Source organism: Odontesthes bonariensis, chromosome 9 (assembly GCF_027942865.1).
Source record: "Odontesthes bonariensis isolate fOdoBon6 chromosome 9, fOdoBon6.hap1, whole genome shotgun sequence".
NCBI lineage: Eukaryota > Metazoa > Chordata > Actinopteri > Atheriniformes > Atherinopsidae > Odontesthes > Odontesthes bonariensis.
This window is the reverse complement of record NC_134514.1, coordinates 37,884,624-37,912,614: the sequence shown is the minus strand read 5'-3', so window position 1 is coordinate 37,912,614 and position 27,991 is coordinate 37,884,624. Positions and strand designations below refer to the sequence as shown.

The 27,991-nt window shown below is 40.1% G+C and overlaps 1 protein-coding gene across 3 annotated transcripts in view; it reads right to left on the bottom strand.

Moving 5' to 3' along the window:
• Nucleotides 1-27,991, bottom strand: part of bcas3 (BCAS3 microtubule associated cell migration factor) — a 401,519-nt gene that overhangs the window by 255,716 nt on the left and 117,812 nt on the right. For 2 of the 3 annotated variants that reach the window (XM_075474182.1, XM_075474184.1), the window contains exons 16-17: nucleotides 13,909-14,059; nucleotides 5,662-5,706 (exon numbers count right to left, since the gene is read on the bottom strand). In XM_075474182.1, coding sequence (XP_075330297.1) covers nucleotides 5,662-5,706; nucleotides 13,909-14,059 — 196 coding nt within the window. The remainder of the gene's footprint in view (nucleotides 1-5,661; nucleotides 5,707-13,908; nucleotides 14,060-27,991) is intronic. The other variant, XM_075474183.1, reaches the window with a different exon arrangement.

Genomic DNA, 27,991 nt, shown 5'->3' with positions numbered 1-27,991 from the left:
AATCATGGCCTTCAGGAAATCACTCTGCGAAATGCTAAACCTCATACTGCATCTATTACAACAGCATAGCTACTAAGTAGCTGGCCTGGCCTGCCTACAGTCAATACCTCTCACCAACATTTTGGTGCATCATGAAATGAAAAATACAGCAAAGCGTACCCAGGACTGTTGAGCAGCTCCAATCTTTTAGACAAACTTCCTCTCCCAAAAGTCCCAAAGAACCTGTCCAAACATTTTTAGATGTGTTGTTGCCATCAAATTTAACTTCATATTTTCAAAATGTATTCAAATGTCTCACTTTCAACATTTGATATGTTTTTATGTTTATGAGAATGCAAATCATTGTAGTTTGTTTTTAATTTACTTTCTACACAGCGCTCCAACTTTTTTGGAATTAGGGATGTATTTATTTATCTAATTTTGTTAATAGAACAAACAGTGGAAGACATGGCTGCATAATAAGAAGTGAGTGAGTTCAAGATACAAAAAGTACATGTTCATTGTTCGGAATGTGGTGACAGTAGAAAAAAAACAAAGATTGCAACCAAATGAATATCCTCACCTCACCCATACAAGCGTGTGGCAAAAACTATGGTATGACAAACCTGCTTGGTTTGTCCCTTCTGGGCTACTGCAGTAACATGGCAAAGGGACAAGGAACTCTTCTAAGTTTATACGATTTACTGTAATGGGATTCTACTTTTAATAAAAAACAACATTTTGAAATTACTGCATTTCTTCTGACAATTCACCCAAAATGTTACACACCAGAACTAAATAAAAAAAGAGCCATAATGTTAAAAACTGAATGTTTGTATGCATCTTCAACAAGAAATCTTGCATTGTTCAAAGGATACTTACTTAGATTAAAAATGTTTAAAAAACTAAATAAATGATAAATAAAATGTGATAAATAATAAATAAAGACATCAAAATCTAACACTTGTGGATTTGCGTCCATAAACTGAATCTAATGTAATATATTTAATCTGTATGAAATATAAACACAAAATGCTAATATTGCATCATTTCTTTACATTTTGACATAGTTTGATAGATGATGCTATAACATTTTAAACACATACAGTGGACGGTTGCACAAAAAGAAACCCAAATTAGCCGATTTAACACTTCACATGCAGGTGGTGCTGGAACAACAATCTAATGCTCTTACTTTCCAGTCCAACGAAGACAAAGATTAGCACGTAAACCTTGTGATGAAGTTGGTTGATGAAAATACAAAACTTAATAAAACACATGGTGAAAAACTTCAATGCAACACTTTTGCTTGTGGGGGCATAAAGTGTGTCGACTAGTTGAAGAAACTTTCACAATACGAGGTGCTGAGAGACCTTTGGCTGGTAAAAGTCTTTCTGTTGCCTCCCTTCAGGCTGTCAGCGCCTCATAAATTACTGCTCAGAGATGTTGATGTCTTTGTTTGCCCAACACTGTGTGAAAGAGCGATCTGGAAAAGGGAAGTGGTGAGGGGAGTCATGAAAAAGGTCTCTGTCCAAATTTTTGGGTTTATATTTAGGATTTCTGAGGAGAATAGGAAAAGACTGCGAAATAAAATCTGCACAGTAATCCTGTGAAAGGATGACACTTGGAATATTGCACTGGCCCACTGCAGGTGGCCCTTTTCTCCACACTCTTCCTCAGACCCATTTGTCCATCAGTGCATCCAGAGGACAAACTATTTACCAAAGAAGCCCAGCTAACCATCCACTAACTATGAGGCAGTTTTTCCTTTTTTTTTTCTAGGCATGACCCTGTTTTTCTGTCTTTCAATCCAACAATCCAGGACATGTGGAAAGTAACGTCAAAATACAATAAGAGAGAAACTAAAATAGACGTATAGCATGTGTGATATGCAATTTAAACAATCATATTGTTTGATTGATTACAGTGAAACTGGCTGAGGAATAAGGAAAACCTGGGATTTTGCACATCACTAGACGACATGTAACTTCTGATTATTGCCCCAGAAAAAGATGAAATATTTCAGACTTTGTATACAAATTCAGCGAAGTGGAAGTTCTTATTTAAAATGAAGTGTTTCAATTGCAGAAAACATGCTCTTGTGTCAATCCTGCCTCTGTCCCTGTTCCTGGTTTCAACAACCCACGGTACACCAGCCAATTTGAGAGCAAGCTTGCACTGGTGTTGAGAGGCTGAAACTCAAGCTTGAGGAATACGCCGTACACAAGCTCACACTATTTACAGGACAAGATAGTTTCAATCTAATGTGTCAAACTGTTGAACACAAGATCTTTACTTTAATACAGGAATGTTTGGAGCAATTCACAAAAGCCTGCAAAGATGCAACCACACACTGCATTCACAGAAGTCATCACACATACCATTTATATACACGTAAAGCCCTATCAGCACATTACAACACTGGCTCCACACTGTGGTTTCATAGCTGATGGGCTGGGTTTGAGTTTCTTTGAATAGGCCTCAGCAAGCACCAAGTCTGCCAACAGGACCAGAGATCCCAGCTTGGCTCCCGTCTCTTCTGGGAACAGTGACCACTAAAATGTATTCGTCTGCTTTTTAAATGAAGGCTTTGTCTTCTTGATCTCACTTGAAGTGACTTAAAAGTGTTGAGGGTCCTGCCCTTGTGACACAGCAGACGAATCTGGGATGAGATCTCAATGTGGGTGGCAAACGGTTTACATAGAGGACCACGAGTACGGTAATGGGCAAGCTAACAGCACCAAGCTACCAACCATGTAGCCCAATATCAATAAATTAGAAAACAAAAATGGACTCAGAGTGAATAAGCAGCAGGAGGAGATGGGCATCTCTCAAGAAAGCTTTATCCTCTCCACCAGATTTTCTTTTGTACCACTAGGAGGGAGTGTAATCTATTTTCTTTGCAACTTTAATTCACTGAAAAGACTACTCACATGTCATTTCCACTTTTAATTTAACAAATGAGGACTCTCGACTGAGCTAATAGCTTTTCCTCAAGGGCATAATTCAATCTGCGACATCAACCATCAAAGTCCTGTTGCATTACTACGTTCAGAGCTAACGTGAGGCGCCTCTGGGATGGGGGGCAGTGGCAGCTTCCATTTATTTTCAGAGCCCTCACAGTAAACAAATATTGTAGAGCTCGCTTTAGTTAACTGTCCCGTAACAAAGAGCTGTGCGGCTGCACTGTTTCTGGGCTGTGGTTTAATCCTACCCAAAAAAGAAGATGGCATTAGCACTATGTTCAGAAAGGAAAAGAGAGACAAGGAGAGAAAGAAGGAGAGGAGGCAGTCATCTGGAGGACACATCCTTCAACGTCACATTTATTATTTTATTACATGTCCTGGAAAAGAGGCAGTTGAGACTCTGCCGAACACACAGCTCTAATGACAACCGCTGGAGAAGTGCAGTGAATATTCCTGTTGGAAAAGTAACGAGGACTTTTCTTTCACCTGTTTCTCTTCCTTCTACCACATAGAATGTGCCCTGGAGACTTCTGTTTTCATAATTTCAGAAAAAATCCTAAATGGCATATGCAAAAAGAAAAGAAACAGCACACTGATTCCCATAATTCACATCTCAAGGCAGACACTATTAGATAAACAATATAGATTTAACAAGCTCAAATTTGAGCATTAGACAGGGATTCAAAGGATCACGATTCCAATCATAATGATGCGTACATTTAAAATGTATATGCTCATTAACAAATAAGGGCCTATATCAAGCAGGACGTGGATGAAGACAAAAGAAAAAGTATGGGTGACTGCCCACAACAAAAGATGAAACTCAAGATTTGCTATTTATTTTCTAAAGTGAATGGAGTCAACAGGGAGCTGAAAAGTAGCGAGCCAGGAAGAGAAAAGTTCACCACTCTGAGCCACTCAATCATCTCTCCATAAGTGACTCTGTCATAATGGGGCTTCTTTTAAAAGCTTGGAAGCATCAGATTTCACGAGGAAGTGTTGACATAAGACTTGGCTTCAGCCCACTGCAGAGTAAAATAATGAAATCTCCTTAACAGGAAGATGTGATGGCCTCCAACACTTGATTATCAGTGCCAGGATTTAAAAAGCAATCAACAATATGAGTTATTAAAGGAGAAGTTTGGACAAAAGTAGAATTTGTTCAGGGTTAATATTCAGAAAATTAAAGGAGAAGATGATATTTAGATCACTGGAGATCGGCGTATCTCCATATAACGGGAGAGAACAGGGCAGAGACAATACAGCCTCTGAATAAGGCATTACCCGTCTTTATTTCACCAATAATTTATCTAAATATCTTCCGAAGGACGCCAACTTTCACCAAACTGTTATTGGTGAGAACATGAACGCATTTTATGCCAGAGATAAGGTCCAGGTTTAAAAAAAACGAACTTCCCCTTTAATTTTCTGAATATTAACCCTGAACAAATTTGACTTTTGTCCAGATTATTTTTTCAGTCAGATACTTCTTTCAAACACCTGTCCCTATTTTTTTTTTTACTTTTCCTATAATGCCTTTGAAAAAGAAAGATAAAGTTACCATCTTCTATCTTGTGTCTACAGCTTGGCTCATCTGTTTTCTTTTTTTCTAAGTGTCAGCAACATAATTATAGGAAAACAACTTGAGAGGGGTGGTAAGGTCAGATGAGATAAATCTTTAAGGTTATTGTCACTTTTTCACGAAAAAGTAACTAAATTGAAGGTGCAGTCGACTCAGTGTGAGGCATAAGAGGTAAGAAAGAATAAAAAACATGGTAATTAACACAAAGGGAGCAGGGTTTTGAAGTATTTTAAAACTTACTTCACCTTAGCAAGGAGTTTGTTAAAAATCTAAATTAGGGGTTTAAATTAGGTTTAGCAAAAAGTAAATAAGTGATTATACTGAAGAATCCTCTGAGCCATTTAAAACGCTAACTCGGATGTTTGGGCACTTACAATAAAGACACAACCTATGAAACATGAACTTCATACTGTTTGCTGCAAGGTAAACAATTCTAAAATCCAAAATCCAATTCTAAAGTTTAGGTTATCTTTAGTTCTTTGTGAAAAAAAAAAAAACAATACCCATCTTTCTGTCCACCTTCTTGTTTCTCCTTCATTGTTGAATTAAAGAAAATCGAATGAAAGAAGGTCCACTCCTGTCACTATAACCTCACAAGACATGGTTCAGAATAATATATGACGAGGCAGAATTGCTGTCAGTAAATACACACCCAATGGAAAAAATGTAGCCAAACTGGGCTCAGAAAAAATCTGACCAACATGCGTTTCACATACAGGCATAATTCTTGGAAAAACATTGTGGAGGGTCTGAACCCTCAGAAAGACAGAGACAAGAGGACAAGAGTGTGATTTTAAAGTGACTGCCTCAGAAACCACACAGCAACCAGTCCAGAAGTACTAAGACATTACCCCTAAAGTAACACCAATGACTCAATCAAAAAATGATCACGCATTACTCAAAATGTGAAACCATATGCAGCATGCAACATACTAACACACATACACATGGAGGCTAAAACATATTATGCTGAATCAAACAACATACGAAACAATGACAAAAAAAAAAAAAAAAGCAGAATGTGCTGAAAAATACACATGTAGACACACAGGAAGTAAAGGAGGAGGTGGACTGTGGTGGAGTGTACAGTTGCATGCTGTTGAGGGAGCCGAGGAGGGGAGAGGCAAAACTCACCATGGAGTTTTAATGGCAAAACATCCCGCCCCAAAGAGGTAGGGTCTTCATGAGAGGGGCGTGGGGAAGGGAGAAGAGCATGGGGATACAGAGATAGACGGAAAAACTATTATTAAACTCGCGCACTTGACCAAACACACTTTTCACATAACATACTTTTTGACGAGTCTGTTTAAGTGCACAGCACATTTGAGGCAGGAAACTGAACGTCTGCGTGCCAAGATGGATTTGAAAACCTGTGGGATAGCTTGATGATTCATCTCCTCAAGCTGCTTTGTAAAGTGTGATACCATATTCTTGGCAGACGTAGCATGTCCACAGACTAAGATTTTTGTTTTTTTGTTTTTTCCCCCTCCTCTGACATCTGTCATGTTATTTCCTCCCTGAACTTTAAAGGAATTGGGTTGATGTGCAGACATATGTACGCATGTAGGTCTGAACCTACCATGTAAATGCAGCCAGAAAAAATGATGGGAAACAGCTGACTGTTGAGACTGAGAATGAGTATGAAGAGTTTATCCAATTTGTATAACAACTGGAGACACCCGTAAAACTAACAGAACTCAGGCATTGTTAAGAAAAGAAGTTGTGTGTTTGCATGCAGCTTCTTTTTTTAGTGCAAATGTGTATTTATGGCCGAGCATTGTACATTGAATGTGCATGGCTGTTTGGAAGCTTGGGTGTGGGCAAATGTGTATCCACTGTGATTATGTTAACAAGTATGCAGTTTGTCTGTGTATATAAGTGTGTCCAAGAGTCATCCAGAGTGTAGTGTCTTTTTCAGGGTTCATTTCTGTCTATCTGTCAGTCTGTGCGTGTTTCTAGTGTTTACAAGACATTAGGAGTGGGAGTGTGTTCCTGTGTTTATTCTGCACGTCCAGAGATAGTGACAGAGCTCCGTAAACAGTTTACAGTAAATAAGCCTTTTCCCCACAGCAATAAAGGTCCAATGAGACTGAACTCTGTCCCTGCAAGCCAACCTCCCCCAGTCATGAAAAACAGAATCCCCAGCCAACCAAAGCACTCTGCAGCACTTCTTTATTTTATCGCTCTCACCGCATCCGCCTGGGCCCTCCCAACGATAGCACAGAGCATCCAATTAGTCTTGGTACGTGGATATGTAGAAAAATGTTCCTCCGGGAGACAGGGAGCAACAATTTGCCCCGGAATGTCTTACTCCTAGAGAGCAAGTTGACAAATGAACACACTGGTTGGTGTAATGGAGGCCCCGGGTAAACTACCACTTATCAAAGAGCTGCAGAGGGGGGTTGCTCGGCCTCTACCAGTTACCCTCCGCTGAGCCTATTCAACCTGCTGAGCCCCCATTTTTTGGCCTCCAGCTGAGTAAATGGATAGATACCAATGGGAGAGTGATGAAGGGTGGGGTGGGATCTACGTGGGTGTAGCAAAGGTCAAATAGAATTTGGGTTTTCCCCCCAAAACCCTAGATATACTACAACACATTTACAAAAAGAACATACCTGATATTGTTGCATTGTTTTTAAAAACCTGTTTGCAATGTAGACATGCTAACTGTGAGGCGAAAGTTGATGAACCACAGCAATATGTCACTGTCAAACGTTTCCTCTGTGAACAGTTACCCTGACCCTTCCATTCTGCACATGAGTCGTGACAACAGAAGGCACACTTCTGCTTTTCTGAACACTGTCAGCAGCAGCATCTTCTCTGCTTGACCTAAATGCAGTATGGACAAACAATTTACAAGAGAAATAAGCTTAAGATAGAAATTTGAGCATCCCCAAAATTCAACAGTGTAACCCCTAAAAGTGCCATTGGTAACATTTCGATGTCAGCCCTACTCTGATGCAAAAACAGACAAACGATATAAACTTCAAGGCAAGTATGGAGAGCAGGAATAGTGTGTGATACTGTGATGAAATGCTACTCTCATGGAGAAATGGGAGCATCTGTATTGATTTAGGAAGGACTTGAAAAAAGTCAAAACCTATACTTTAGCATTACAAACCAATATGTCCAAATTGCACACCACTTTGATTACAACAAAGGCACAGGGCCACTCTGGGAAAACTGTCCACCATGTTGAGCTGGCAGTAAACAGTTTAGATGCCGGCGTAGAAAAAGACAGAGCAGTTACAGTATGTGACGCATTACCTGACCTGATTTGATGAAAAAGAATCCCACACAGGTCACCAGTAAGACACTTGTTGGGTGAGCAGAGAAAAACGACTGTAAGACAGTGGAGTGGGTGTGTAACTGAGTGGAGGCAAAGAAAAAGAGGACGAGTGAGTGTAATCGACCTGCATGGGTGATGACCCCACTCCCAGAGAATAATCGTTCACACATTCATCTCCTAACCCAATGGCCCTAATAGCAGCTCCGCCTGGACCATTAAAAAGGGAGGGAAGTGAGGAGATTTGTGCAAATGATTTAGCCTCGCTGCCTCGTGGTGCTGGGCATTGCATTCTTAAAGCGGCTTTATAGCTCCGGTCTCTGTGAGGCTCTACATGACAATGGCTCAGCACTGTGCTGCTCTTACACACGTATTACTGTAAGCCGAGTGCACATCTGTGACAGGTCACAGGGTCTCATTTGTTCTGTTGCTGTTGTCTTTCTTGTTGCCCCGCCTGGACTTGATCTGCATTTGCTTGGAAATATTAACAGTGGGATTTGGTCAATGGTGGTGTTTTATTTTGCGTGTGAAAATCTCTACATTTGGATTTTCATTTGTCTGTGTTAAAGTCAGACGGTGTTAAGATGGGATAAGTGTGCATCACTTTGTCTGCCTGCAAATCCCAAATTTGACCCCCACAGGCATTTTTGACAAGTCCCATGTAACGTTATAGAATTCTGGCGAGCATAGGGACAAGAGGAACTTCTTGTCAATATTCCTCTGAGTCGAACTCAGCCAAATTTGGCTGACAGCAAACAAGAGCCCGGGTCAGAGCTAGGATACCGCTTCTTGTTCAAGAATCCCAAGAGACTTGGAAAACTAGCAGAAGCTTGGCTTCATTCCTCCACTCCCTGACCTGGCCTCATCTGTTGAAGGGTTATCAGGCAGATGCTGAGCAACAACCCATTCTACCTCCCCCCTTGTATGGGGGGTGAGCACAAAAAATAAATTAGGAGACAAGAGAGCTCTGCGTGAACTTGTGGAAGTTTTCTTTGATGTGTACCGCTGACTGCCTATGATGATAAACAGCAGCATCTTCAGCTCACTGGTGGTCTTAAGGAGCACCACTTTCTATTAAGGCATCCCTGCAGTCACGTAAAAAACAGCAAAGGTTTCATCAATGTATGTGTACTTATTGGTGTTTGTCATGACGCAGTGCATACAAAGACAGCAGGGTAGGGAATATAGGTTAAGCAGCTAGTGTGTCCCTCTACTGGCCTGCCAACAGGGATCTGCTCATACAGGTGTAAATACAGCTGCTGCACACACACACACACACACACACACACAGGGAAAAAGACACAGACAGACAGACTGTACAGACAGACAGACAGACAGATGGTGCTGGGGAACTCCTGTGCAAATATAGCGTAAAAGCATATGATATCACCCCCCGCTCTAGGGGCCAAACCTGCTTGCTACCTCACTCTTTGTGTACGTGTGTTGGGGAGGTGTATTGGTTTAGCCGTGTACATGCTGGAGCAGGCTGTCTGCACATGGCAGGGGCTGGCTGCACAGCTGCATGTCCCGATGCATTAATACTGACGAGTCCTCTGAACTGGACAGAAGGATGGAGCAACACTGGGGCAGTCGACCAGACTTTACCAATGCCCCAAAGATCCAACGCAGCTGTGGAAGGTGTTTGGTGACCAGAGAGAGTAGGTGAAAAATGTGGACAATTTCAAGCCTTTTCACAGAAAAAGAGGAGGTTGTTCACATTCTAAACACAGGAAGAGCGCAACCTAAAAAAAACAAACACACACCCGCTGGAGCGCAGAACAATCATCGCCTCAATCTGCAACCAAAGGGTGAAAGTGTGTAGTCTCTGTGTGAAAAATATAACCATGTAACCATCTAAAAAGCTCAGATCACACCATTTTAGCATCAAACGCCATATGTTAGGAGGCTACTGTAGTTGGCTAAAGTATATGCATTTTGTTAACTTTCCGTTTTCAATAGGAACCAGTTGGTGTTAGCATCAAGTTAGAAAGCATTGATTTGGTCTTCTTCCAAAAGACAAAAACAAAATGCTGGGATTTATCCTATCACAATAAAATATCTTATACATAGTTTTATGTTTCAGTTTTGTTCTGATTTAACATAAACATGAACACAAACAGCACCCAACACCAGCAGCACATCTGTAGATGCAGGGTTCCTACAGGTTTCTTCAAGTCAAATTTAAGTCTTTTTAAGACCTTTTTAAGACCATTTATAAAAAAAATAATACCTATTTCACGGCCTATTTCACAGACCTACCGGCAAAGAAAAACTTTTTTTCTTTTTTAATTTGTTCATTTATTTCTCAAACAAATGAAAGTGTGGACTGTGTAAAGCATTGATGAAACATTGCAGCATAGTAGAAGTAAACGCTACAACACCACAGCACAGACACAGACAACAAGCCAAACAGAGGTGTGAAAAATCAAAGAAAATTTCAGCAGACCACAAAAAAGTTTAGCTGACACAGTTAAGTTGTTTTTTAACATTGGTTATGTTAGCTAACTACTTATTCCATGCTGGGAATATGGGGAGTAGAGAGAACTATAAATAATGAAAATCAACTAAAAAATGTGTCGTTTCGTTGAGGCTCTCATCGAACATAAGAACGAACGGTGATTTGTTTACCTTGGACACCAGTTCCTCTTTAATATACACAGCTAAACCAAACTTGGCTATGTACGCCGTTTTTTCGGGACCACAAGTAATTGTGGCAGCGATGTCGGAATCGGGAAACATGCATTTAAACAACTCTGAAATACCCTCGTTTCCATTATATGAATGGTGTTTGGTGATTGTGTTAGGAGACCACAACACCTCTGCTTTCATGGTTGGTGTGGACCCAAAAGCTGTTCGCAGATCTACTCTAGTTGCGGTGACGGTCGTAACTTGAGGGGCTGGTTAACGTTATCTGCTAGCTCAGATACATTAATAGCTAACTGGCTAGCGTTGGCCGGTTGAAACACCCCGGCGATGGAAGGAGTTTGATCCTTCGCTTCGATATTATTCATTTGCTTGGAGGACTTGGCGTGAGACTAAAGCCTTCAAGCCCATGGTACCAAGCTGAATCCTCTTTTTGCACACTGTGCAAAAAGCCTCGTATACATTATTGTCCACTGGTTTTAACCAGTGACAAAATGATTATTTCTCGCGCCACGCTTCATTACATTTACATTTCCCCATAATCCCAGCAAGAAATGGGAAGCAAGGACACGCAAACAAATGTTAAAAAAACAACATAACGGCGTAAGTTAAACTTTCTTGTTTTCTGCTGAGATTTGCCTTGATTTTTCACGCTTCTGCTTGGCTTGTTGCTGTGGTCTGTGTCAGTGCTGTAGCAATGTGATCGGACCCGGGGCGGAGCGGTAGAGGCAGCGTTGCGTTCTCAATGATTGGTTCCGCCACTCTTCATTTAGGCTACGTTATTTAGGCTTTTCAAAATAATAGTAGCCTGGTTGACAAATGAAACGTTTGAGGAGAATGTGATACGGAGAAGTTACTGCACAAATTTTAAGACCCAGATATCAAAATTCAAGACTTTTTCAAGTCTTTTTAAGGTATTATTTCCAAATTCATAAATTCAATGCTTTTAAGACTTTTTAAGACCCCGCGGGAACCCTGAGATGTTACATTTGGTCAGGATTATTTCTGGTTTAAGCAGCAATTCTCCAAATGAACACAAAGAACTTTAGTTAGTTAACTTTACAGGATCAAACAGTGAATTTAGTACGTGTTAATTTTCCCAATATTTCACTGCACTTATTAGCGGTCCAAAAATAATAATTATGCTGATAAAAGTGTTTATTACTGTTTAACAGCAATAACAGAGGACAATAATGAAACTACACTGCGGTGATAAATGACTTCTAAAGTAAAGCAGTGACAGCAATGCATAATTTGCACTTACAAATGAATAATCTATAAAAACAACCACAGATAAAAGTGTCTCATATAGGATAAAAATACAACAATAATAAAAACACTACACTAAAATTAAGAAAGCGACCAAAATCATCCAAAGAGATACATTACCAATTAAACAGCACTCAAGTTGGAGGTGAAAATCTGTGAGGGCATTAATATTGATAAAATAACCAGAAATGAAAGTGTAAAGCCCGACTTTGTATGACATTAAATGTTCAATCAGAAATGTAAATGTAAAGCAAAAGGGCCAGGATCTCATAAACATACAAATGCTAACACCGCAGCAGCCCATATGCAACAACCCTTTTTAAATAGCAAATTAACTTTGCAGGTTATCTTAATGATATGAAAATGGTCCACTGCTGTTTATGCTGACCGCAGGATCAGGACTTTATTTTCATCCTCAAAGCTCACTTATCAAATAACACAGGGAAATAAATCCCATACCATCTGTTTGAATCATTATAGCATTTCCCATTCAAACAGGGCATGAAAATTACATTTAAATGAAAATATTAAAATCTGCCCATATTTGTAGAGCCACCTGTACTGTATGTAAATGCAGTTAGCTAAGGCCTGTAGTTGCTGAAGGTCTTAAAACTACATAATTTCAATGCATGGCAAAGATCCAAAAAAAACAAAAAACAGGTGAATGAGAGCAGGGCTGTTTAACTTTCACGATTAACCTGTTACAATACTCACAATGACGAATATTACTCAGGATCATTGGAGTCCGGTTTTTTATTGCTTCAATTTCTTTTTCAGATTTTCATCCATGATATGTTTTATCCGCCTTCAAAATAGCCCACAGAATGAGATGGCACGTGTGTTGTGCTTTATTACCCTATGCAAAAAAAATGGTGGCCTGAGACAAAAGTCCATGAGCATCAACTGGATGTGTGAGAGGAAAAGCTTTGGATCACGTTGGGCTTCTGCTCACACAATTCAATGTTTTTACAGTGTGACTGATGGGCAGAGAAGCTAAATTATTGGATGATGTTAAAGTGGGATTTAAATTGAACAGATGTTATTTGATAGCCAGTAATTCTTTTAATTCGAACTTCTTGCAGACAGTATATATAAAGTATATATAAAACTGAAAAAAATATTTTATTTCCTCGCTTCCAAACATTTCCTCATTCTATTTTGCATTTTTTTTGTCCAAGTAGTACCTAAAATGGTTTCCCATCCACTAAAGCAATATGAACTAGAAATGCACTCAGAGAGTGCAGACCTCCGCCAATGAAGCTTTGTTTTATAAGCGCATTTTTTTTATCCACCCATATAATGTAGTGAATGGTCTGAAACGATTAACGTCGTAATCCACCACGTCCGAGAGAAAGCGATGTGTCTGCTTAAAGTTGTGCATAGATTCAGCTGGCTCGTGTTCCGATTGAAAAGGTTTACAAAGTTAAGATGCTATCTTTCAGATGCGACTTCTCAGAAACGGCAAAGACGGCTTCCATTTGTGTTTACCTTCCCCCCTGTGCAGTTAGTGTAAGCTTTCCCCCTGCACACCCCCTCCTACCCCTCCCTCAACGACAACGAAACAACCAAGCCCCGCCACCTTGTGGCAGGTCGCAAGATTGCAGCGAACAGACAAACATCCAGACATCCAGACAAACCAACAGACTCGGGCGATCACATAACCTCCTTGGCGGAGGTAATTAGTTTTAACAGGACCTACATTCATTCAAAAAACCAGTTCATGTAAATGTAAGATACCAACCATATCAATGTGAAAATATCAAGTGATAATTGATTACTATCACGCTACTTCTTCCTCACTTTACGTAGCATCTGAAAAATGTCTGTCCTGGACCACGATGATGTCAAAGTAATGATTTATAAATTGAGATTAAAACAATGTAAGATTTAAGTACTTTTTTAAAGAGTTTAAATTGACCTATTTACTAAGGTTATGGATTGCTTAGAATTAGTAAAAAATAAGGTCAAATGAATGTTAGCTAATACATGTACAACTGTAGATCACTAAAAGAAGATTACAAGGAAAAACACTAGTTCCAGGAGCTGGATTTTGTGGGTGTAAGTTTGAGTTGATTCTATGCTGTAGCTGTATTAATACTTACATATTATAGTGCGTTCTATGCACTGGAGCACCTGTGAAGAAGGCTGGGCTGAGTGTCTGTATGTGAACTTCAGTTACCTACCCAGTACGTTTGGTTATGGTGCCCAGAGTCATGGGCTGTTTGATCTGCGCCAGAGGCAGCACCACCGTGAGGCTGGGCAGCGGGGTGAGCCGCGGATTCCCCATGTTGTTATTGGTGAAGTTGTTGTAGGAATCCTGGTTGCTCAGTTTGGCTGGAAAACACACACATAGGAGATTCATTCAAATGAATAGAACAGGATGGTCTCTGGACAGCATGGACAGAAAATTATGCTTTTCAGACATTTTACAGGTGAACATTACAGATGAATATGTCAATAGAACGCTTGGATCATATTGTGACTGTTAATAAAGCCTTTTACACATAATTCATTTCTCAGGAATCTTTGCTCGCTTTTCATTTCAGTGCTCTCATTTCTCATTTCAATGCTAATTCTGAACGTTAACTTAAAACTGTATACCAGATCACTAGTAGACAGCATTTAATAAGCTGCACCTATCTGTGTATTGTTTGAATATTGTGACCCTCCCTCCCTTCCAGGAGAGAACCACTACCTACCACTCTCAGTTCCTCATGCATACAAACACACAACCCAAGATTCAAGGCCTCCTGTGGAATGATTGGAAATAACCAACTCAAGATGCCACATTACAAAGAATGTGCTCCTAGTGCCTGGCAGTCTGTTAATCAAGACCGATCAACAGGCTCTACAGAGTGGTGCAACACACATAAACACACCCACGAAGACAGATGATCCCAAGGAACATCTCAACTCGCATACGAAACGAAGCTTCAGTCAAACACAATCAGGCCATGTGAAAGGGCTTCTTAAAGACATAATGATCCTAACCAGCTACATTAAGGAGAGAGAGGCTGATAGTTGACCTAATGCTTTACGGCTTCACTGCTAACATGTAGCTAGTCTCCCTCTTCTGGGTCCAAGTGTTCGAAAAGTCGTGCAGATTTGATCTCCAGGCTTGCAGCTGTTTGTGTGGAGACTAATAATTACTTATTTGGTTTTTAACAGAGCCAAAACGTGTGTTCCAAATGCACATTTACATGTGTCCAGACTCCAGTGACATACAGAATTGTACATACAACCACATATTAACATTTATTAGGTTCAATTGGGTGTTTCTGTCTGGTTATCAATCAAGTCACATAAACTATAGACAGGATCCTGGTTGACAGATAGAGAGATCAAGGTCAGGTTTATTCATATAGCACCTGTTCCCCAAAGTGCTGTACAATCTAAAACAGATGGATGGATAGATAGACAGAGAGAAACCAGATCAATTTGTCTTATTCATTATATCTTAAGCATGTCAGGTCATTCTTGATGAAGAGCATCTCAATTTCATCTCAATCTAAATCCCTACATTTAGCTGATTAACTCAGTTAAGAGGTAAGAAAAAGATCTTATCTCCCATTCCACTAGTTATTTTAAACCACACCATCACTTACATGGTGGTTGGAGCTTGCTTTAGAGTTTTAATGAGTGCATCAGTTTATGAGATGTCCTTTCTGTAGATGTAAAAAAGCTAATAATCTGTGAGTAACCACAGCTTTAAATATGAAGAACAGCAATTCATACATCAGTAAAAAAAAATTATTTTCACCAAAACTGAAACCACCTGCATGACTTCATGACTACAGGGAAGCATAAGAACATGATTAATGTTCATTTATTTATTTTGTCATTCCAATTGTAAGACACCCCAATGATACTAAAAGAAAAGACACAATTACCTATAAACAGTTACATTAAACTACAGGATTATGGACATGTGGATTACAAAACAAATATGTTTGTAATCCTGTGATAATAGCTCCAACAAAAAAGTATATTCTGCTGTCAGCCGAAGGAAAATTCCAAGTTCAAGTGCTTTCAAAAGAAATAAAGAGCAAACCAGTTGGTGCACCACAATACACTCTGTGAATGTTTTCCTTGTTCCATTTGTTGCCTTAATAGATGAGTGACAGCCGTGTAACATAAAGGAATGAAAAGGAGGGAGGGGGGACACGGAGACAAAGAAAACAAGGCACACATCAAAGGTTACAACAAAGGTAAAGCAGCACAGTGCCTTGTCATTATTTGGAAGGACCGATCAAGAGGAGGTTGAATGTGAGCGGAAAGGGAGCGCTGAGTGTTTTGGTCCAGTCTTTTAGATCATTAACGTGTAGCTCTGAGTTTCATTAGTCCTGCCAAAGCTCTGCTTTGTGGTCCTTCATTGGTCTGTCTTTTAGACCTCCGCTGGCCAACAATGCTGCCTGACCTTCGCAGACAGAGAGGAGACCATTACACAAACCTGTCCTTCATTTTCTCCTGGTCCTCTCCTGCTCGGACTAACAGAGGCCTGTACCAGGCTAGCTCCTGAAAACCCTTCACATTTCAAAAGTGCTACACCCCCAGAGCCTACGCAGTCACCTTTTGTGTTGGAGGGAGAGGAGCATATGAGAGAAAAACAAAAAAACACTACAGGAAGCAACCTGAAAGACCATAATGGTGCTTGAGCTAAAAGTAGAGTGCATGGTGAGGACTGGGGGTGGGGGTGTCAATGAATTTAGCATCCACATTGAAAACAGACCTTTTACTTTTGTGCCCATGTTTTTTTTGTTGTCATCCCCCACCCTTAAAAGTAAGCCTCTCTTCCTAACACAAGCACGACATTGGACTGCAGAACAGGTGCGGCCGGGCTGAGACTGTGGGGTGACGATCGCCAAATCATCCCAGCGTGATGGAACTCAAGGCTAAGGGGTCATAAGCCACCAGACAGTTTAGAAAGTTAGCGCTGAAGATCATGCATGGTCAAAGAATGATATGTGAAGACAGCTTGGATGGCTGGGAGGCTGACAGCATGGTGCGTGTGTGTGGAAATGTGCATACAGTGGTGGGCTGCACACCAGATGGGCAGTATGGTGCTGAGCAACATTTCGAAAGGGGAGATTCCGCCTCTACAATGCAAAACACAACTTAAAAAGTATTCCCATAAAAAAATTTCAAAGTGAAAAGTATTCCCAAGTCTGCCTATGGACATAAAAAAAATCCAGAAAACAGGCATTGGGCTATAAAAAAAACTAGAGACTCTCTCTTTATCTCTTCCTGCCTGGCACGCTATATTATGACATCATACTTTATTATTCTATTCTTACAAAGATTTGAGAGGTCAGAAAAGTACTGTGTGTTATTTGTTACTGACGTGTCAAATCAAATCAAATCAAATTTATTTATATAACACATTTCATGTACAAACAATTCAAAGTGCTTTACATAAAATAAAAGCATTGCAGTAGGGAGTGGAAGAAGCATTAAAAATACATAAAAGAATATAAAGAGAAACAAATAAAATAATTAAAATGAATTTAAAAACAAGCAACAGTCTAGATAAGTTCAAAGATATCGTGCAGATTTCATGCATAGATACATGAGAAAAGGAATGTTTTTAACCTGGATTTAAAAATGGCTACATATCATTCTTTTAAACTAATCTAGGTAAACATGAAAGAAAAAAAAAAGCCTTTAATATGGTGATGATGGGACACTTAAAGTGGCAGAGAAAAGTTTTTAATCTGACAAAAAGTTCAGGTTATAAAATGCGTATGCTTAGGCTTCTTGTGCCAGAAGGTAAAAATGCTTAAAAACAACAAAACAGGAGGAAAGATATTTCTGAGGTACACAAACACTACTTTAAAAAGAAGAATCAATTTACAGCGTAAGACTCTGATGCTCTCTTAAGATATTAATAGCAGTGGATAAGTGGACAGGATGTCTGCTCCAGCACTGTTAAAATACTTCTGACAATGCAATTGTGTGAAACTGCACGTCTTTGCTGTTATTTTCATAGACAGAGTGGTGGAGCAAACTTATGCAAACAACTGATTAAGGGTGTGCCAGCATCCACCTATGGTAAACAGTGGGAGTGGAAATCAGGCCTGTGCATGAGTACATCATTTCCCAAAGACATTACGACTTAAGAAAACAGAATCCTCTGTATGAAAAGCCTGGATGAGTATTTTTTGCATTTGTGTATGACGTATATTTTTCCTTTAGGAAAGAGTGAATGCATAAAGGATTTTTCCCTGTCAGATTGTTCATTGTAAAGACGGAGGCCAAGAGATAAAAAAAACTTTAAAAACACGTGCACACACAATAAAAATGATTAAAATTCTAGTTTGAATTGAATGTAATAAAGCTGTTGGTCTAATACTAATATCACTCATTTCATCCCTCTCACCTTTACAGATCCATTTAAAACTACTCCTCTTGTTTATCATTTCTAATGTTGAATCTGTTTTTTTATTCTTTAAATCAAAATCAGGTGGAAAAGCATTTTATAAACATCCTGAATGTTCTGGATGCAGCTGAGATATCTGAATTACAATTACTCTAAAATAAGAGGCATCTGGCTGAGAGAGGCCAAAGAGGAAAAAGGCTGACCAAGGACACGGCAAAGACAAAGAGACGGAGAGAGAGAGAGAGAGAGAGAGAGAGAGAGAGTGAAGTAGGCAGCTGAGAAGTGTCTGGCAGACAGACAGCTCTAGACGGAGGCCGTGATTTGATTAATGACTGGGGCGTGATGTGCCCAAGCACTGATACATGACATCTCCATGGAAAGAAGATCCATCAATGCAAATTCAGCTCCGTCGCCTTCGTCCAGAGAGAAACTCTGACCCTGCCAAAAAGTCACACCAACACCTGACCCACTCCTTTCTTTCCCCCTAATCCAACCATCCATCCACCTCTCCTCCATCCATCCCTCCCTGTCTCAACAGCATTTGCATTCTCTCCTCGCATTAAGCCTCTCTCTCTATACTTTGTGCTCTTTCCCTCTCCTCAGCCTCCCAGTGTCACGCTATCTCATGTTTCTATTCCCTCTTTTAATACCCAATTTGCATCCAATACAAGCAGGCGGCTTCCAACGAGGAGCTGATGTGCGAAAGGACAAGCTCTGAAGCCCACACAAACACTGTGTCTTATTTGAATTGTTCTGCCAGAGAGGACATTTCAGTTCAAGGAAAAGAAAGCAAGCTGGATCTGAGGGAAATGGGAGGTGTGAGGAAACAGCAGGTTAGGCAGGTAACATGCTGATGCTCTGGAGGTTTTTTTTCTTTCCTTTTAGTCGTCTCTTCCTTACTTCTTGTCTTTAAGGTCAAAAAGATAAAACACCTTTCTGAAAGGGAATTGCAGTTCCACAGAAAAGATGGTGGATCATAATCAGCCACTAAAACTCTTGTTGGAGGTTAATGTCTGGGTTAGGCGGCTTCCATAAACAAACATACCAACAAGTACTTACATTACATGCTCAAACTGGTTCTACTTAATCCCATGGACTGCAGAACTGTCAGCTCCAAAGTTGTTGAGGGAGTTTCTGGTTGTCTCAATACCGTCCAGATCCCCAAATTAGTTATTTATTAGAGATTTGTGTCGGTCAAACTGGTTTGGTTTTATTTATTTTATTTATTTAGTGCGTGCGTGCGTGCGTGCGTGCGTGCGTGCGTGCGTGCGTGCGTGTGTGTGTGGGTGTGGGTGTGTGTGTGTGTGGTACAGACATATTCTGGATCATGTTAGTATGCAAATTTGCAAATAATCTTCTTACAGCCAGCCAAATAGTTACAGCGGCATCAAAAGGTATTTTCATGCATTTCTTGATACATCTCCAAAGATCATGGCTAACTGTTTCATTTTTTTCAGCACCTGGTACTGTTTTTACTTTCAGACATAAAAATCTGACTAAAATCATCCAACTATCAATATCCTAATATAGGTAAAAAAAACTTCCCCCCACATTGATGCATTAGAAAGAACTCCTTTGGTATGAGATTGTTTTTGCAAAAAATTGACAAAGTCTTAAGCCCGAAATAAAATAGTTCTTTCAAACCTGCATCAGTCAATACCCATGTTCTGTCTCATTCCTCCAAGTTTAAGGCCGGGAGGAGAGGAGAGAGAGATGACTGAGAGGGGTGGTGGTAGGGGTGGGGGGTTTGTTCATTCTGAGCAGGAGAAAGCTGCTTTACCATCCCAATTCCCCAAAGTATCATTATTAAAACACTCACTTCCACATGAGGAGGAAAATAGTAAGAAAGAAAAAACAGGAGGGAGGAGAAGAAAGACAGAGAAATGGGCAGCAGGGAGAGCTAAAAAGGCTGGAACACAAAGAGGAGGAAAAAAAAGATGAAGCGGGGATCCCCCACTGGACAGAGTAAAAACAAATTAAAAGAGCCCTTATAAAACACAGATGCTGCTAAGAAAATAAACTTCACATGATTTACTCTTTTGTAGAGGAATAGGAGGACTGGTGGAAAAGCCATCAGTCTTTTGTTTTCCCTCCTCTTTCCGCTTTTCTTTCTCTTTCAGGTAGCATTGCAGCGGGGGGGATCCATCTCCATAGTTTTACATTTCAAACCATTCCATTTCTTTTCTCTGTGTACAGCAATGTTGCATGTCTGTTATTTTCAGTCAGAGTTAAAAGTCGGGGTCAGGCCGGCCTGTGTGAAAATGGCTTCCAGCCCGGTCTCCTGCTCCCAAACCACAAGCTAACGGGGAGCTTTTATTAACTGCCCTATTTGGGAACATTTTTTTTCAACCATTTGTATTTTCATTGACATTTCTTGTGTCAATGAGTTCTAAAGCACACACAGAAAAATATACACTTCCCATAACATTATTTTTATAAGTTTGTCAAAAGATTTGTGAGCTCTATTTTTAGGTGGAGAAAGCGAGATTTTCTGCACATGGCAAACAGGGTAGAGCTGTGGACGGCCCGTGCTGTAAGAAGAAAAAAACGAGCAGCAGGCGGGTGGAAAAAATACAAACAACAGCAACACAGACACACAGCGATTCTACATCTAAGAACACGCTCACATTTTCTTACAAACAATCAGGTGAAAGGAAAGCTTGCATACAATAAAACACACAGTCGGAACACACAAGTCGTACCCTGAAATCAGATCCACAAGTTTACAACATGTCAGTATTTACAAGACTTCATCAGACAGGACTGAGTCGCCAGCAAGAAGAGCTGGGAGGGGGTCAGACAGCTCCACTGGATCAGATGACACCCACACTCCAACCATATGTGTGCGTAGCAGTGCACACACGTGTGCAAACGTGTGTGTGCGTGGAGCTCTCATCTGATTTGGGTCAAGGAGATAGTACCTCACAGTAAAGAGGGATGGGTTAGAGCCAATAATTGGATGTTTGGGAAAGCAGAGGAGGGCACAGGCGGTGTGGGTTGTAAAATCATTTGGAGGGAGCAGGAAAGGACAAGAAAGCCAGAAAGACTGGATGTGTGAGACGGTTTCTGTGTTGTTCCAAGTATGCTCATTTTAATTAGAAAATAAAAATGAAAGACACAAATACATAATCTATTCAGAGGTGAGGACGAGTTGCAAAAAAAGGAAATATATTGCATACGTCCACATATGTGTGTAAATGTTTATGAATCTGGATTCATTATTTTTAGAAGAAAAAAATCTTATAAAATGATACACGTTGTAAAATTAGAGACTGATGCAAAAAAAATTCTATGAATTAAAAAAAGCCTTAAATTAACATGTGTCTGTCTTAAATAAAGGTCAAATAAATATTTTAAAACGCAAAAAACCTTTTCTATTCCAAGACTTTTATGAAGCACTACATCTGGGCCAATGGAGATTGATTCATGATTCATTATTTCTCCCATTTCACTGAAACACAATGGAGAGCATATTGTTGAAAATATTTTAAATAAAATGGACATTTCTGCCATCACTATACATTTCAATCTTAGCCAAAAAGCAGAGCTATGTCAGTGTAGATGATTAAAAACAGATCTGAGAGCAACTAAATGAGTGGAAGCCAATGTCCCCAGTCAGAGGCTGCATAAGTCGCTCAGTCTGACTCTAAAAGCATCTCCTTTAATAACCCTGTGGCTGATGGAGAGGAGACAATAAGAGAAACAACTGTGCTGCTGTCACAGCCTGCCTATAATGTTTTTACGAGTAAGAGGATGAAAAGCATTATGTCCAAGTCAAACACTCAAAATTTCATGTTTTGATATAATTACTGCAAAGACCAGTCTATTTTATCCTGTTTAAGTATCTTAAAATACTTTAGTCAAACATCCACTGTTTTCAAAAGCAGACACGAAGCGACAGCAAAAATACCGGCATCAGATGAGATTTCTACATTTTAAAATGTCCCTGATTTAATGCTGATTGATCGACTTTGCAGGCATGTTCAGCAGTGATGTTTTGACCCCCCAATTTTAATAAATGGCTTCTCAAAGACACTTAAACATAAAATAAGTAAACAGGAAATTTAAAAGCAAAAAACATTAAAAATGTTAGTTTTTAAAAATAAAAGAAATATATATAGAAAGTCATTAATTACAAGTTTAAATTCCATGCTTGCCTGCAATTACGTGGACATTTTCATATTTATTCTAAAATCAATTAATTTCACAAAATTGATCAGTTATGATTAAAAATATCTTGAATTTCAATCAGTAATGATTTGACACAAATATGTTTTTAATGATGGTTTTTCACAGATGATAATAACAGTGGTAATATCTGGATTATACTTAGTTCATAACTGATTAGACTGCACTACGTATGGATTTGTTGGAGTCTGGAAGACAAAGATATCTCTAAAGTGCTAAAAAAAAAAGTTAAGATCCATATGCCTCCGCAGAACAAATGAAAGATGTAAAATCTACTGATTCTGTGACAATGGAGGGCTTTGGCTTTTCAGAGCGTGCACTTTTCACATGGTAGGCAATAAGCTGGAAGCCACAAGTGCCTTCTGTGTGTAATAGCAAGCCAGCTTTATTTCTTTATCTCTACCTTACAATTTTGAAAATCAAATAATGATGAGTGCAGCAGCGAGCACCCGGTGATAAGAGGGATTAGTGGTTGTGGAGATTGAGTTATTAGGGTTCGTATAAAAAGGACAGAGGTCTCTGGCGGAGCCCGAACGCTGGCCAAGATACATATTGCTTGCACTGTGTATTTTTGGTTGCTTTAAAAGCCTTAAAAGTACAGGGGAAGGCTAATTTTCTGGGTAAACAGCTTGTTCGATTGCTGTGTGGTTTTGCACTGAGCTCTTCGTTTATTGACTCAAGCCGAGCTGGGCACTGGTTCCTCTGCCGACCACAGGGAGAAGCCTGCAGACGGAGCCTGCAAAATACACAAGCCGCTAACACTAGCTTATCTTTGATGGCACACAACTGCTAAATCACATGGAGCGAGTACTGCACCAACCCTAACTCTTGACTGCATGGCAGATTGAGAAAGAAATGTTTTTAATAGAACATCTGTTCCTTTTAGAGCTTTTTGCCATTTCCTATTTCCTAGTGATGACAAATTTATTTGCTGAATTTTCCAATACATGTAGTATCATTTAAAACTAATGTAGGATGGTTTTCTTTATTATTCTTTCTTCTATAAAAATACATCCTTAATGGTGATTCCTGAAAAAGAGGGAGGTTGGGGGAAGAGGAGGGGAGCTGTTTTAAAAAACAAATAAAAATAAAAATAGTAAAGACCACTCAAAGTGAAAAGTGAAAAGTTTTCAGCAAGAATCATTTCTAATACAGGCAAAAAATTGGTTTAGTTTATGGAAGCAACCATTCAGAACAACAACAACAACAACAACAAAAAGCTGCTGAAATGATCTCACTCTTCTTCTGTTGTCAGATTTGGATCAAGACAAATCCTTCACAGCAGCACAAGCTTGAAAAGTCCTTTCCTCTGTGCGAGTGCAGCCCGGCTGCTCTGCCTGTCCTGCCACATTCTGCTGGCAACCCTGACCACACAGCACCACACAGAGGATGGATGTGGTACTAAATGACTAATCTGCCTCCATGACTTCAGGTAATTACAGCAAACTATACCTGTTCTGTTTTTTTTTTGTCTAGTTCATTAATATTGACATTTCCCAAATTTATTGGCCATCCTGTCTATTTCTAACTTCAGGCTAAGACTCAGAAGCACAATACAGATGTCAGAATAAAGAAACAAAGGCGACAGATAGATGTGGAGCGAGCAGAAGACAAGAACAAAGAGACCACTATCTCCTTTAACATGGACTTTAGGGAGGGCAACTTTTTCCAACATAGAAAATATTCTTCTTAAAAACAGCCAACAAATTTAGAATGCACTGCAAGTTCCATACGACAAAGAACAATAGGCTGGCTCAGTCCGAGCCCATCGCAACAACTAGAATTGTATTTCACTGACTCGCAAATTTTCATCTTGAAATTGTATATTGCAAGTCGCACTCTTAGAGCCATCTATTATCTCTGAATGTATCGGGAGAAATGTTCAACCTCTTTCTGTCTGTATTCAGCAGTGATTTAACCCATTGTAGAATATACCGACAAAATCAGGGTCAGCACGAGGCCGTGTACATACGTGTCACACACCAGCACTTATGAGGTAATGTTTCCTTGGCATCGTACTCTGCAAAGCATCGGTGTTTTTCACCGCAAGACGATGACTGACAAAGTGGGGGTGCTGGGGGAGAGAGAGGGCAAGATAAAACAAAAGTCCAAACCCAAATAAGCAAGCCGTCAGCCTCTAATAGCAGAAAGGAAGTGTCCTTTTATCAACAACTGAATTAACAGTTTCCCGTCACACCTTGTTTTTTGCCTCCCCCTCTCTCTCTGAACCAGCGCCAAGGCCCAGATGGCCCTGTGATCGGACCACCAGGGCTTCTGCTTGGTGAGGAAACAAATCTGTTGCACTGACTAATAGCCCTGTGTTGATGTTCCATTCTTAGGAAGTGTGTTACTAGTCTTGTGTACACATGCAAAAGTTACCCAAAGATGTGAAAAAAAGGACACCGAGTCATAACACACACAAATGTTTTGCAGGGTTAAGTAGAGGCATAAAAAAGTCAATGATGGTCCCATTATTAAAGAAAAAAAAGGATAAAAACCTCATGTCAGATAGCAGGTAGAGGGAACAGCAAGTTGAATGCATTATGAACCCATTCCCATTCATTTATTCTTCCATTTTCTATTCTCACTTTGTCCAATTCAGGTTCATGGGGGGGAGCTGAACTATCCCAGCTGCCATTGTGCAGGAGGCAGGGTACACTTGGGAAAAGTCATCAGTCCACTGCGGGGCAAACACAGAGGAGCGAGACAAACAACCATGCATAGAGACACACTCTCTCCAACCATCAATTTAGAATCTGAACCCTGACCAGGAAGATTATTATCTTCAAATTGGTTTGGAAGTGCTCAAAAGCTGCTTTATTGTAAAGTAATGTGGCTGGATTTGAAAGATATCTGAATAATAAAACATCTCCAGTGGCTGCTGTCTGGTACAGCCTCAATAACCTCTGCCCCGTGCAGAAAATCTGCACCTACTAATCTAGCCTTGTTGTGCCACAAACACTTGTGGGACACTCACATTATGGGTCATCACCTCAAATGACAAAAAATTGATCACACAGAGGAAAGGCTTTGGGGAAACAGGGAAGAGAAATTGTACTGTATACAAAGACAGAAATAGCCATTCCACATTCTAACGATGACAAGAAAGCGGCCAATTGTAGCCTCTATTTTTAGGTGTGCCGGCGGCCTGGGATGGCAGCTTTGAGAAGGATGTGTACTTTTCTACAGTTCCTTCCCAAAAATCAACGCTGTCCTCACTGGCGACAATCACAGAGCAGCTGTTGTGGCTAGGTGGCCCGGCCCCAGCTTGCCTCACCCTGCTGCTTTCTGCCAACCTAAGAAAACCGCCTTCGCTGCCCAAAATTCACACCCAGCTCACAAAAACAGGCGGAAGGCAGACACAAAAGCAAATGTGACTCAATGTGTTTGCATCCGGTGAAAACGGCACAAATGATGGAGTTTTTATCAACGCTGGTAGCATGGGTGGTGGAGGAGGGAGCTGGATTTCTAAATTTACATGTGGCAGGAAGCCTTGGAGCCAATTTATCTGAAAAAAAAACATGACCTTACTTCAGAGATCTCACTGGTGAATTGATAATGTCCTGCAGTAAGCACTTTTTGGAATTTGTGCATCACATAAGCACAGGAATGAATTTGTTCTGCCTCAACAAGGCTAATTTTTCACTCTGTAAACAACATCAAGAGGTGCTCTTTGTACCTTGAGACTGCTGCTATGTCAATGGTAATAAAAATATTGCACAAAGGAAGGCAATTAGGGCACATTACAACTGATTTGATTTGATCCGAAAACTAAGTTTGCATTCAATCACAACTAGTGTTTAAGACAAATACTTGGACTCTTCTTAAAAGCCTAAAGAGCAAACAACATGGCTGTCATCATAAAAGATCAGACAGAATTACAGAAAACAAAACAACTTCTTATCATTTAAACATGATCCTTTACTTGTTTGCTTATTTTCTTTTTCTACCAGACCCTATCAAAATGACAACATTTTAAAAGAACAGAATATTTACCAATTACAGGATATGCAGGAATATGTATGTCAATATGAGTCAGGAAAATAAATGATGGGATGGAATCAAATATCATCGGGTGGCCCAGCCACAACCAAACTGAACAACTCTAAGAAACATAAATGCATGGGAGAATTCCATCCATGCATTTTCTATACACACATAATCCAATTTAGGGTCTCGGGGGGGCTGGAGGTCACCAGTCCATCACAGGGAGAGCCACAAAGAGACAAACAACCATCAATGCTCACACTCACTCCTCGGGACAATTTAGAAACACCAGTTAACCTGACATGCATGTTTTTGGACGGTGGGAGGTGGGAGTACCCGGAGAGAACCCACGCATACACGGGGAGAACATGCAGACTCCACACAGAAACAACCAGCCGGGAGTTGAACCTGGAACCCTGCTGCTGTGAGGCGACGTTGCTAACCACCACACCACCGTGCAGCCGTGCAGAGAAAAAAAATGGAGCTTATAAGTTTATGAAGTCATGTGTATATAACAATAATTATCAAATAAATGGTGAATCCTGGACGTATTACTGAGAAAGAGGGCCTCTCCATGCCGAATATTGAACTAGTTGTCGACACATCAAATCCATTGGAGCCAAACTACAAACACAACACCCCAATGTGCATGTACGTATCTCTGGAGATTTCAACCACACCTGTCTCTGTGCCACTATTTCAACTTTCCAATAATGGACTTTCATTTGTCTTTTTATTTCATTGTTTCATCCATCTATCATCCATCCATCCAGCCATGTGTCCATCCGTTAGTGTGTCGACCCATCTTCCCTGCAGATCAGTGGATGTGCTTTATGTTTTTCTTCAGACTGAAAAAGTGTTCATCTTCTTGCCAAGTTTGATCTCGTATTGTTTCAACTGTCTGGGTGAGAATATGGGGCAATTAGGTAGCATAGGGCAGTAAGAGAATGTTATTTAATTATTAATTACTATTTCATTATACTTTAAAACTCAATTTGCATTTAATCATGACAACTGTTCAAGAGAAAGGCTTAGGTGTTTCTTAGAAGTCTGAGAAGCACACCACATGGCAGTTAGTTTTCTTTCCAAGTTTGATCTGTTTAGATATTCTTTTATCTGTCTGGTAACCACAGTCTTTGGCTTGTTTCTGTGAGCAGATTGCTCCCAGTGTTGATTATAGGGTGCAGGTGCATTCAGAATCATTCATGACATAATTACCATCACCAAGCACAGTCATTCTGTATCTGTCTTCACAAAATAAGGGACAAGAGAGACACAACTACTTCAAAAAGGTTACAGTCAAACCAGCACAATGTAATTAGTCACACATTAGGGGGGCTGGAGGCTATTTTTAAATCAAATAGAGCCAGTGTCTGCACTACACACCTTGAACAAAGTGGTGTGGAACCTGACTTCAGTTTCCTGTGGACCTCCATGTACACTGTAAAACATTACAGTTAGGAAAGTCTCCAAAAGGACTTTTTGACTAACTTATTTTATGAATCCTACCACAAAAGTGATCAGTGCTATAGACAGTTTATCTTCTTCAAAAGCGCTCTCTCTCTCACACACACACACACACACACACACACGCACACACTCCGTTAGGTATCACTGTTAAGACTAATTGTTGACAGGTGGCCCTAATGCTTTCCCTTGAAACAAAAGTGTGATTTACGAGTGTGCACCCCAAGACCCCTCCTGCATTCAGCACT